Below are 13479 nucleotides of genomic sequence, written 5' to 3'. Positions count from 1 at the left end.
AAAAAAACTAAAAAAAATGGAAAATGAAAATGTCCGTAAAGAGCTCAAAATAAATCAAAATATTTGAAAATGTTATGGTGTATAGAAAAATGCTAAGATAAACATTCAGTCAAATTTCATATATCTAGGGTCATTTTTTTTAAAGTTACACCAAAAACCAAATTCAATTTTGTGAAAAATCGATTTTGCGTAAAAATTCCCGTTTTTCCTTAATTTTTCTTTTGTTTTTCCCGGCGCTTTTGAAAACTACTGGGAAATTTAAATTTTGACCTCCCTAATGCATCAACGATATTCACTTTCTGATCGAACAAGATACTGAAGTTGAAAATCGTAGCATTATTTCGACTACTTATCGTGTACACAGACACAAAAAAAATAAAAAAAAAATAAAAAAAAACACACATCATTGTGAAATCAATACATTCATTGTTCCACTCAGAATCTAAAAGAGGAGCAAGTAGGTACCACTGTGCTGTATATTCGTGGTGCTTTTCAATACTTATATCCATACTGTAAAAAAATCAAACATAATTAAATACAATTATATAATTATTTTCGCATTTAAATGATTTTAAATATGATTTCAGATTACTTTTGAATATTTCATTTGGGGTGCTTATTTATTATACACCGACATTGATAATAACGAATGGTTTTGTTAATATTCCAAAGTATTACTATGCACTTTTAATATTTATACTGTCAATACATGATGTGAGTCATATTCATTTATTAATACCTATATTAATTAATATGTGATTCAAATTAACACATTCTTAGTTAAAACACTGTTTTTATGATTCCTTTTTACATCAGTCATGAAACATTTTTATGTATGTCTATAACTTATTATGATTTCATCTGTATAGATTCTAGATAACATTATGAGAGTAGCTTTATTATCTTTTTTCTCTCGAATAAGTGATTCACGTTTTGGTGGTACATACATGTCATTATTGGGTACACTTTTAAGTTTGGGAGGAGCATGGTCGTCTTCGGTCACAATTGGAATGGTAGATTTCCTAACATTTAAACAATGTTCTTTAGATCACTATAATAGTTGCTCTACAGCAAATCTAAAAAACGTAAGTAATAAAAATATAATTACATTTTGATTAATACTAGCAATGCCAATTGTTAAGAATATTATATACATGATAATTTATGATCACATTCTTAAAAATGTGTTGTTTAATCATTGCATAGACTAGTTGAATATTATAATTTTTAAACTTTAAAATTTAAATATTAATTTGAGTTTTCTATTATTTGTGGGTATGGGATTGTTTTATCATCAAAACTTTTATGATAGGTAACAACTAACAGCCACAAGTATAATTTTAACTTTTAAGAAGGTATATTTTTTTATATTTAAACGTTTTTAATGGTGTTGAAATAAGTATTTAATATCATAATTCTTCAATTTGTATATTTTACATTCATTCCTAATTTTGTTTTTTCATTATAGATATGTAAAACAATTGGAGGCGATTGTGTTGTTATAGTGAACGGGTATTACGTAGAAACGGCTATGTGTACCATAATCGGAATCATTTGGTTTTGTGTTTTCAGAAAGATCATTAAAAATGTTCAAACTAAGGGCCGTTCTTATTGGTTGGTCGATATAAAGAGACCAAGAAAATGAAAAAAAATGTATACTATCATATTTCCATTTAGCCACAGTGATGAACATTTCAATTTTTGAAATATCTATTTTAATTTTTTTTTTATTTTTTTTTTTAGTATTATTTATTATAATCATATCAATAATTCAATTGTTAATCGGTTCTCTATTGAGACTGATAATTTATTATAATAATTATAATTATCATGTATAATATTTAATGTTATCACTTATAATATAATGTTGAGTTGTAATAAAGTCACAGCATACTGGTTCTATATAATCTATCCATGACGACATCAAGAAATATCAATCGCCACGGACGCCTAATACGACATAGTTTAAATCACTAAGAAATAAATATTGACTAGGTATCTCATCGGAAATACGATCATCATTATTATATGATAAGATGACTTATATGATTTAACTACAATTTATTTTATTTATTCAAATAGTTTCATAATGACATAGTGAAATGTTTGTTGTGAAAAAACTATAGATATGTTTTATTCGATGACTAAATACCTACATGTATAGGTACAATGAAGCACAACTTATGTTTGTATTATTTGTATACATTTTTTTATGTTAACGTAGAATATGCATCTACATAAATTATAAATTATAAATGTTACTGAAATGATACATTTATAGACTTGCTATAAGTACTTAAAATTAGTATTGTTTTATTTCATATTTAATTTATGGAGTAGATTTTAATTAATCTGTACGGCTGGACGCTGGGATGATTCGATGTTAAGGTACCTGAGTGGTTGTGTGTCATAAAACTTATGTTCAGATAAAAGGTAAATTAAACAGGTAGTAAAGACTTGTAATCGTATTTGGCTAGTAAAAATATTACATAATATATCAATATGTCTATGAGTAGGTAATACGCAAGACATAAAACCGCGTAAAGCTAACGAAAATAATTTTAATATTATACTTCATCATATTATAACGAATAAAATCCACATTATAATACAATAGGGTTGTATGTCATGTACCTACTTACAATATAGCAACTTATAATACCGAAATTACGTTCGTATAATTTTTTAACGATTGTACCTATATTTCTAGAATGTAGTCAAAAAAGCAATTAGGTAAATAATAAATAAAAAAACTGGTCAATGTTTTAATATGAAGAAAATCATAAAATGTAAGTAAGTTAAAAAAAACAATAAAGTACTTAATATTTTGACGACAAAATGTAGCAAATACTAAAAAAAAAATTAAGTATAACAAAAAATAATATGTCTTTATAACATTTAGGGCAATATAATAACTGTATAAATAAAATTAAAATTTTATCGTTAAATAAGAAAATTTAATAGTATAAAATGTGTAAAAGTTTACAAACAGCTCTACACGTCGCCTGTACGTTACGCTAGGGTTAGCTCATTTGAAATTGTATATTTAACGTCAGAATATTGTAAAGATAAATTATTGATAAAAAAAAGGATTAATATTTTAGTTTTAAAAATAGTACTTTTGGCCACCTAAAATTGTATTTATTACACACTGGGTCCGGCTTCTAAATTACGTCATCCGACCATTATATACGCCCTAAAATCTCCTTAAATAAATATTCTTTTTTTAAATTTAATTTTGACAAAATAGTTTTTAATAGCTCTGTTTACAATAATTTAATATTTAATTATAATTTAAAAAATTTATTTTTTTGTGTTGGGTGCATCATTCACTTAATTGCTCTCATAACACTCGATAACGAATCCATATTAGTTATCAGAAGTATTATTGTATTATCAGGTCGATCTGTAGGATTGACTAAAAAAATATACTTTTAGCCATATCAAGCACTGCACTTTGTGATGCGGCGTCCCTGAGGTGGCTTGTACGTACGAGTGCGTATGGCACGAAGTATTGTGGAGATACGAATAGAATAAAAATAATTTTCTGCACACAAAGCCGGAAGTCATGCAAGTATACGCTTTAAATATTATCTATACTAAACTGCTCATAATTACACCACCACCGATTCACTTAAAATAAATCTATTTGTACTATGGTCTATCTTATATAGCAATTTAGAATAAAATAAAAAAATAATTCGTCGTATAATTTATTTGTAATACAATCTAACCTATAATAATCATTAACTGACATTCAATTCATTAAAACTATAATTAAATTATATCCAGCTTATGCAAATATACCTGATTAACATAATATTGCCATTTCTGTGTATTATTGGTGAAATGTTTGAAATATTTTTGTGTAATTAGTGTGTCACTGTTTTACTTATGTATAAAAACGAATACTCTAGTGATCGCTATAAATACTTTTTATTATTTTTGTTATTTTTAGATAATGTGCGTGATGTGTCTAACTCTAGTGTGTCAAGTGTGTGAATAGTGAAGACTTAGCAGTAAACATGACGGTGCCGCAGCTGGAAGATGAAGTAGAAAATCTCACAGCAGTAGTAGTAGTTGATGATTCGAATTCCGTTGAGAAGCCAAATTTGAAAGGAGATTGGTTGAATTTTTTCCTATTATTGTTGCTATATACAATGCAAGGCATACCGTTTGGTTTAGCATCAGCAATGCCGATCATTTTACAAAGCAACAAAAATGTGTCTTACAATGATCAAGTAAATATCAGATTTCAAATTAAAAATTGCGTAGGTACCCGTGCCATTATTAATGTATAATATAAAATATGTTTAATATTGACTTGTATCCAAATCTATGCTATTGTATACATCACTGGGTTTCTTATAACATAAACGTGGTCATAATTTGTTCCAGGCTCTATTCAGTTTAGTTGCATGGCCAGATAGCTTAAAATTGATATGGGCCCCTTTGGTCGACTCGCTATACGTACAAAAGATGGGAAGACGAAAATCGTGGCTCATACCCGTTCAATATTTAATGGGTGCGTGACTAAATATCAATGTCTGCATTATGCACGTTTATTCAAACGAGGGAGTATCTTTCTATATAATGTTTTGCTTAAATCATATGGAATTGTTAGCGTATTGTTGCCTGTTGGTACCTAACTATATGTAATTCATGAATCCAAACATTTCAAAAACACTATACTAATGTATATTTTTTAAACAAGTCCATTAACGTATTTTAATACAAAGTATGAAGCAGAGGAGTGTGATGTCGGTATTTAAAACCGTTTGTGTCGAACAGGGGCATGCTTCATTTATATGGCCAGTAATATTGACGAATGGTTGCCAGAAACACGGAAACCGGACATACTGAAATTGGTATCCGTGTTTTTCTTCACGAACTTCTTGGCCTCCACTCTAGACATAGTCGTCGACGGTTGGTCACTGACAATGCTCAAGAAGTCGGTGTTATTATTTTTTATTATATCAAATAGGTATAACATCATAAATAATACCTGTGTTGCATTTTGATATCACACAGGAATAACGTAGGCTATGCATCTACATGCAATTCAACCGGTCTAGTGATGGGCATGATGATGAGTTATTTGTTTTTCGTCTTGTTGACGTCGGAAGACTTCAGCAACAAGTACTTACGGATTAGTCCAGGTGTGGGAGGGGTGTTCACTTTGAAGAGTAAGTGAATAAATCTGCTTATAATCGAATAACAAAAATAAATTAATGTCAAAATATAAAATATTTACTAATTCTTAATTTGTACAGGTTTATTCTATGTCTTGGGTATACTTTTTATGTTAATAACTACATTGATTGCAATTTTTAAAAAAGAAAAAGATAACAGATTAGAGGACGACCACGTAAAACTCAACATTATTCAAAACTATTCACTACTATGGGACATTTTAAAACTACCTAGTATTCAAATATTGGCATTAACACTGTTGACAGCAAGGGTAAATATATTTAGATACCTCATACCTAATCAAAACATTATTATTTGCATAAACTTAGGGTTGTCAGATATAAAATACTTACAAAAATGCTACACCCGAATGTGTTGTCCGTCTTACAAATATGAATATAGCAAAAACTGTAACTAAAATTCAAAATTTAAAATATGGCAAATGTTCATTGATTTTAAAAAAACTTTTCGATTAAGCGTATTTAAATACGGAAATTTCCCATTAAAACAATACATCTGGTCGACTGGCCACCCTACATAAACTGATTAGCTTAAAATGTATAATAAATATTGGTCTTTTAAATATTCTACTTGCTTTGGTTCTATAGTTAATTGAATAAGTCTTTCTCTTATATAGTTACGATTTGTAAATATATTTATTTCAAGTCTTACATCAGATTGATTTACGTACAGGACCTTTTAAGTTTATTTTAAATGATAGTTTAATATATTTTATGAACACATGTGTATGTAGTACAATTTTAATTTAATTTAATTTTAAGTATCAATGTGTGTTGTGTTTATTATTAAAGATTGGATTTGCTGCAACTGACAGTCTGGCTGTTTTAAAGCTCATTGATGCAGGAGTACCAAAAGAGAACATCATGGTTATAAATACAACAATTTTAGTTGTAAAAATTACTGTGCCACTTGTCGTTGCGAAATACACTTCTGGTCCAAAACCTTTGAATATATACCTAACAGCAACAACCATCAGGTAGATAAACCTAATTACTTTTAATATTGGGGGACACTTCGTGAAAAACAAAAGAAAAATTAAGGAAAAATGGGAATTTTTAAGCAAAATTGATTTTGATTTAGGTTTATGTTAATAAAAATGTCCGTAGATACATGTAATTTTGACTGAATGTTTGTATTAGCATTTTCTATACACGATAAAAAATTCAAAATATTTTGATTTGTTTTGAACTGCTTATAGGGACATTTTAAGTTTCCAATTTTATTAGTTTTTTTTCTATGAATGTCAATAAAACTTTACTTGTTGGATAAAAATGCTTGAAAATTTAATAAAAGGCGCCTACGATATTGTTGGATGTTACAATGACATTTGAAAATATTAAAAATCCTTAGTCACAGTTTTTTTTTATAAGCATTTAAAATTCAAACGTTGACGGAAAATTCACAAAAATTATCTAATTATAAGAGTTGAGAATTCATACATTTTTTTAGAAACTGAGTGGAGCGAGGAAGCTATTGTTTTTACAATGGTGTTTATTTTTATTTTTATTTTTGTTTTTATATTCTGTACTGTTACAAAATTTCTTCCAGAAGGAGTGCTTCGATTTCAACATATAGTACCTTATCTTTTAGCAAATTGGATCAAGATGGTACTTTAGAGGTCATTTTCTGATTTTCTCAATAGTTATTTAATGCCCATGGAAAAACCACCGAAAAATTACGAAAAAACGCTAAAAATTTGATTTTAATTTCTAACGCTTTGTTTATGACCATAGAAACGAATTAAAAATTATAATATTTTAATATTAATTCAACTTACACGATAAAATAAATATTAACAAGATATAAAATATCCAGACTGACAAACCGTCTTCGCTTAGAATCGTTTTTCTTATACAATGATATTATATCATTGAATTCAAGACGTCTAATATAATCCATTATACAATGACCCACTTGTAATCTACTGTACAGCAGAGCGACATCCACTTACCTGATTTTTCTTTTTAAATCTAATATTTTGAAATATAGTAAACGATTCCTCATAACTTTTTCTACCTTTATAAAAAAAAATGTCTTCTTGAAGGTCAAATTAAAATTTTATGAGCGTTTGAAGTTCATATTTTTCAACATTTTTACTCAAATTCTCATGCAGAGATTTTGTTATTTTGTTGTTATTCAAAAACGAATATTTGTAGATACATGAAAATTTCAATAAATGTTGATATTCGATTTTCAGTTATCAATCTTAAAATTAAGATATTATTTTTAAAATTACGAGAAATTATTGAATGATAATTGTATTTATTTTAGGTACATTATAGTTTTCAATCCTAATAACCATATTTACAATATTATAAATTACATGCAAAGTTAAGATTATATGTTAGTTCTAAGTTTCTAACCTATATTGTAACTCACGACTCATTAGGACCCTTATTAATTTATTTAAAGAAAAAACATAATTTAAAATTTCAAAAATCAGATTTTGAGTAAGTGTCTGCATGAATACAGAAAATAATAAGTTGAGCAAGTTTATTGAATTACCGTTTAAATAATATTTTATACTTAATATATTTTTAATATTTAAAAAGATTAAATCTCATTATTTTAGTATTCTTAAAGAAGTACTTTTATCCATACTCTATAAAAATAAAACATAATAAAATACATTTGTATTGTAAGTATCTTTGCATTTAAATAGTTTTAAATATAATTTCAGATTACTTTGGAATATTTCATTTGTAGTGTTTATTTATTATACACCAAAATTGATAACAATGAATGGGTTTGTTAATATTCCAGAATATTACTATGTACTTTTAGTATTTATATTATCAATACATAAGGTGAGTACCAGTTGCACAACTAGGGCTGAAATGTTGGGGGGGGGGGGCTATAGCCCCCACCTGACATAACATGAAAACTGAAAAGTAACACGTAATAAAAATTAAAAAATTAAATAATTACATTTTTTTCAAAAAAAAAAAAAAATAATAAGAAATACAGTTATATGTATAGATACCAGTGATGGGAAAGTTCTTTCTAAAAATGAATTAGTTCAAGTTCAAGTTCAAGACATTAAATATGAACTAGTTCAAATTCTAGTTCAGTAGTTTATAGTTTTTAAAATGATCTAAAATGATAAGAGTTGCTAAAGAAAATAAAATAAAAAAATACTTAAGTTAGAAATAAAAAAAAAAATACGCGGAAATACGTGCGACTATGCGTCGAAACCGGCGATTTTTATTAGTATACAGCAGAGGTATTCAAACTGTGCGCCGCGGCTCCCAGGGGCGTCGCAGGAGTTGTCGAAGGGAGCCACGTCATATAATTGAAAACCAATAAAATTTTTAAAAATATTTTTACGAAAAACGTTTATTATTATCATTGAGCCACACCGGTTGGGAAACGTTGAATTGTCTACAGTCTACACTCTAGCACTCTACAATAATCATTCGCTAAATATAGCTTTAATTGGTCGCGTAAGTTGCAATACCATCGACTGCCTTTGTTAAATTATCAGTGCGTATGTCGTGTTTGGCAGTATTAGTCGCGAGTTAAATTATCAGTCATTTTTAATTTGGGAGCCATCAACATTTTGTGAAGACTCAAAGGAGCCTTGGGATGAAAAAGTTTGAATACCTCTGGTATACAGCATACAATAATTTGTATGAACATGTTAGTCTTGGGAATGTTATTTATAACACTTTATTGATTATGTCAAATTACAACAGAATTATAATAATATACCATAAATGGTATACCAACTATTCTTATCGGCGATCAACGGAGCGGCGTTGTGATTTCAGGGCAAAAACAAATATCCTAACTAAATTAAACAAAATTAAAAACAAATTTTTCTTTTGATTCTTGAGAAGGAACCTGATCGGCTACAAAACATTTCAAAACGTTATCCTGTCGCCTGTTCTATGAAAATTAAATTGTCAATGAACGAAACCAAAACGTTCAAAATTATAATTAATAAGAACTTAGTTCACGTTCAAGTTCATTTCTTGAAAATCGAACTCGTTCATATCAAGTTCACACAATTTGAACGCGTCCAAGTGAACGCGTTCTTATGAACTCGTTATTTCCCATCACTGATAGATACTGTTGTGATACATTGTAATATCACATAAGAAACATTTTTATATATCAGTAACTATGATTTAATTTTTACAGATTTTACCAAACATTATGGCTGTATCTACATTATCTTTTTTTTCTCGAATAAGTGATTCACGTTTTGGTGGTACTTACATGACATTATTGAATACACTTTTAAATTTGGGAGGAGCATGGTCGTCTTCGGTTGCCATTGGAATGGTAGATGTCCTAACGTTTAAACAATGTTCTTTAGATAACCAGAATAATTGCTCTACTGCAAATCTAAAAAACGTAAGTAATACAAACATATTTTATTGAATAACAATGAATGATAATAATTATTATGAACATTATATTATGTTTGTATATGATGACGTTTTTAAAAATGAATAATTCACTTTTGTCATAGACTAGTTGTTGATTGTATTTAAATTTTAAATATTAAGTATAATATTTTGGCACGTAGTTGTTTTAAGATAAGAAACATTCACAACTCACAAGTATAAGAAAAATATTCAACATTTTAGATAATTTCATGTGCTAATACAATAGAAATTGTAAAATTATCGAGATTATAAATTGACAAAAAAGTTAAAAGAGTATATACTTTGTCCAGCGAGAGGCGTCGATTCTGGACATCCCCCCGCGACAGCTTGCTATCGAAACTGGTTCCCCCCTAATGACAGGGTGTTGCGTGGCGGAACCAGTTTTGGTCGGTGCGCGACGCATTCTCTCAGTGGACAGACCATATAGGTAGTTGTGTTTATTTTTTGAAATATTCAAATTATAGTTTTCATTTCCAGTCTTCGTTTTAATTTATTTTATTAGATTTAAATTATGAAATGGTATTGAAATAAGTATTAAAAATATTTTAAATATTTTATATTTAATTTGTAATTACGCATTCTTTCTAACTTTTATTTTTTGTTTATAGATGTGTAATACAAATGAAGGGGATTGTGTTGTTATAGTGAACGCCTATTACGTAGAAACAACTGTATGTACCATATTTGGAATCGTTTGGTTTTGTATTTTCAGAATTATCCTTAAAAATTTTCAAACTAAGGGCCCTTCTTATTGGTTGGTCAATATAAGGAGACCTTCCAGTGAGTAATATTAAATAATAATCGTTGAATAAATATTGCTCAATACCCATTTAGCCATATTGATTAACATTTAATAGACCTAAATAATATATCTATTGTAATTTATTTATAATTTTATAATTGTATATTTTGGTATTATCCCAATAAATATTTTGTAATTTTAAATATTAAATGTATCATTTAAATACATTAATAGTTAAATATTTAACATTAATGCTTTAATTAACATTTAATAAAAGTTTAAAAAAACCAACTATTAATATAGAGGTAGCGAAACATTTAATTGAATGTTTAAAAACCAAATATTTAAAAATCAACATTAATCATTAAATATAACATTTATAAGTTAATGTTAAAATAAGCATTAACATTGCATTCATGTTTCAATTGCAGTATAATGTGTTATCAAGTCTTAAAAATTGGTTCAAATGATGTTTAGTATAAGGGTTATAAATGTTTATTAAAATACAATTTAATGAGTATTAAACCAGGGATCGAAACCGTTCTAAATTTTAGAGATTACGGTTTCGGTTTTTAAGAACGGTTTTCTACATTTTATGGTTTTGGTTTAGGTTCTAAGTTCGGTTTTTCAAATTTTTTTAATTTAGTTTCGGTTTCAAAAAAGGTTTTTAAAATTTATCGGTATCAAGAACGGTTTTTGAAAATTTTTGGTTTTGGTTTTTGGAACGGTTTTTGAAATTTTTATTTTTCATTCATCTTATTACTGCAGACTCGATTTTTAATATCTATTTACCATTAAGGGCTGAGCCTAAAGCCCTAAAATATATCCGATTTGTAAAATGAGTGTAGGTACATACAATTTATAGCAAATTTACGTTCAGCAGAACTAATTTTGTGTTCTTAACTTTAATATGTTATACCTACTTTTGCTTTCAACATATTATTATGGTTGAGATCATTATTCGAATATATTAATATTTAATTGTAATTTATAATAACATCAAACTATATTACAGTATTAATAATAAATATCTTGTTATGTGATTAATGCTTATGATATTTCAACAAAATATTAATTTAAATATATACTAAAAAAAGAGTATCGGACTATTGAAAATATTGTTATTTAAAAAGGTTTACTGTTAAGATTCAAATATACGTTATAAGGTTTGGTACACAAATTTTTAATTCAGGGGATTCTGAGGAGAATGATAATAATGACATAAGCAATTGATGACCGCGGGTCGGACGCGGATCAGAGTCGAATACGAAACAATTGTAATAATATTAATAGATAATAATATTCACAAATACATCAAATAACAACAATACAGTCGTGCATAGCCGCATATATAGGGGAGAATAAAATAACTATTGTGATATTTGTATTTTAATTTTGAATCAGTGAGTATAGTAATTAGTAATGATATTATAAAATATAAATAGAATAATATTCGTATTACCTATTAATATTTCGCAGTAATCAGTTATAGTATCAGTATCCAAACAAATTATTTTCTTCGCATAAAAATCCTCGTTTTAACTAGAATTATAAATAATATAGGTAGGTAATTCACTTTATAAAATTCGAAGAAACCGATATTAGTTTTAAATTTCAATCGGTTTCAAGAACGGTTTTTCAATATTGTATGGTTTCGGTTTAGGTTTTCTAAACGGTTTTTTATGATTTTAGGTTTCAGTTACGGTTTATTAACCGGTGATTTAAAGCTTTTGGTTTTGGTTCCTGTTACGGTGTTGAAATATGAAAAAACGCGATTTTAACCGTTTTAACCGGTTTCGATTCTTGTATTAAACTATAGTTAAATGTTTAAAGTTGTTTTTTTTAGTTTTAATTAATGTTCTATTTAAGGTTTATATGTTTATTGGGATTATATTTTGTTAGATTTTCCATTGAGACTTTAAATTTTATAATGTTATAGTAATCTGCATACTTAAAATATATATATAATAAAAAGTAACAATCATTAACTTTTATATACATATTATTTAAGGCAGCTCAATACATTTTACTACCAGAAGTACGTGAGTAGTATGATTTGGACAGTTCTAAAATCTGGTCCTCCTGGTCCCCCTGGTCCTGTCGGTTACGTGCGTGGCGTATAAATCTCCATATTAGAGATAACGCTTATCAGAAACAGTAACCTTACCAGTATCCACTTCTTATCAGTGATTAACTCCTAGTGACAACTTTTTTTCAAAATGTCTACAGCGTAACTCACAGATCACTAATTGTATTAGTATATATCTATTGCGTAACTACATTGTTACTATGGTGTAGATTTCTTAAAAATGTCGAAATTGTTGAAATAAACGTATATTATTAAATATCAGAAATGTCTAAAGCGTAACTAAATTGTTACTACGGCGTAGGTTTTTTTAAAAAGTCAAAATTGTTGAAATAAACGTATATTATTAAATATTAGAAATGTCTACAGCGTAACTAAATTGTTACTATAAACCTACAGTTTTTTCAAAATACCAAAATTAACGAAATAAACGTACATAATTAGATATCAGAAATATATACTGCCAGAGGCGGACTTACCATTTTTCCGCCCCTAGGCATTACAACACTAGCGCCCCGTACATTGGCGTTCTCCCACGGGGGGGGGGGGGAGGGGAGTAATGTTCCATGAACTAAAACAAAACTATAAAAATTGTATTTAGGTATTTTTATATTTATACATACCAACTAAACAAATAAATATTAATACAATTTTGCATAGGTACATTTGTACACTTGTACAATAATTGAATCATTTTGCGCCTTATTTATCTGAGCACTCTAGTCTCTATAATCGTAATCGATTAGCAAATTTCTGAGCAGTATGCAGTATGCACTATATACAGGAGACGGGCGACAGTGCCAGCGTCGCGCGTCGTCACAATATTTATTATTAATTACTTTATCAAGACACCTGATTTCCAGAATTCTAATTGTGGTGCCGGGTGCGGGGTGAGGCTGGTCATTCAACTAAGCACTGTGCGAGCTATCCCCCACCTAACTAGTAGAGCGGCTATATACAATGTAGTAACGTACAACGTACTCGGCGGCCCGAGGCAGTATATTTGACCGCCTTGGCTGGCGTTTTGCGCATGCGCATTCACA

General features: G+C 28.2%; 2 protein-coding genes across 4 annotated transcripts in view; both read left to right on the top strand.

The window, feature by feature from the left end:
• The window catches only part of LOC100166703 (acetyl-coenzyme A transporter 1), a 9242-nt gene extending 7075 nt beyond the window's left edge, over nt 1-2167 (top strand). The window contains exons 7-9 of one of the 2 annotated variants that reach the window (XM_001949401.5): nt 588-714; nt 870-1085; nt 1469-2167. In XM_001949401.5, the coding sequence (XP_001949436.2) occupies nt 588-714; nt 870-1085; nt 1469-1645 (520 nt within the window). In that variant the 3' untranslated portion in view covers nt 1646-2167. The remainder of the gene's footprint in view (nt 1-587; nt 715-869; nt 1086-1468) is intronic. The other variant, XM_016803478.2, reaches the window with a different exon arrangement.
• A 1150-nt stretch (nt 2168-3317) lies between these two features.
• LOC100162947 (acetyl-coenzyme A transporter 1-like) lies at nt 3318-12231 on the top strand. 2 transcript variants are annotated; one of them, XM_029487541.1, is made up of 11 exons: nt 3318-3574; nt 3959-4241; nt 4399-4525; nt 4792-4951; nt 5032-5159; nt 5340-5464; nt 6006-6190; nt 7895-8021; nt 9358-9573; nt 10217-10388; nt 12043-12231. In XM_029487541.1, the coding sequence occupies exons 2-11, from the start codon at nt 4026-4028 to the stop codon at nt 12129-12131; spliced, it is 1545 nt and encodes a 514-aa protein (XP_029343401.1). In that variant the 5' UTR covers nt 3318-3574; nt 3959-4025; the 3' UTR covers nt 12132-12231. The 2 variants fall into 2 exon arrangements, with proteins under 2 accessions (XP_029343401.1, XP_029343400.1); XM_029487540.1 differs by having other exon boundaries at nt 3321-3574; nt 5032-5186; nt 5274-5464.
• The last annotated feature ends 1248 nt before the right edge of the window (nt 12232-13479 follow it).

Source organism: Acyrthosiphon pisum, chromosome A1, assembly GCF_005508785.2.
Source record: "Acyrthosiphon pisum isolate AL4f chromosome A1, pea_aphid_22Mar2018_4r6ur, whole genome shotgun sequence".
NCBI lineage: Eukaryota > Metazoa > Arthropoda > Insecta > Hemiptera > Aphididae > Acyrthosiphon > Acyrthosiphon pisum.
This window is presented reverse-complemented; position numbering and strand designations above follow the sequence as displayed.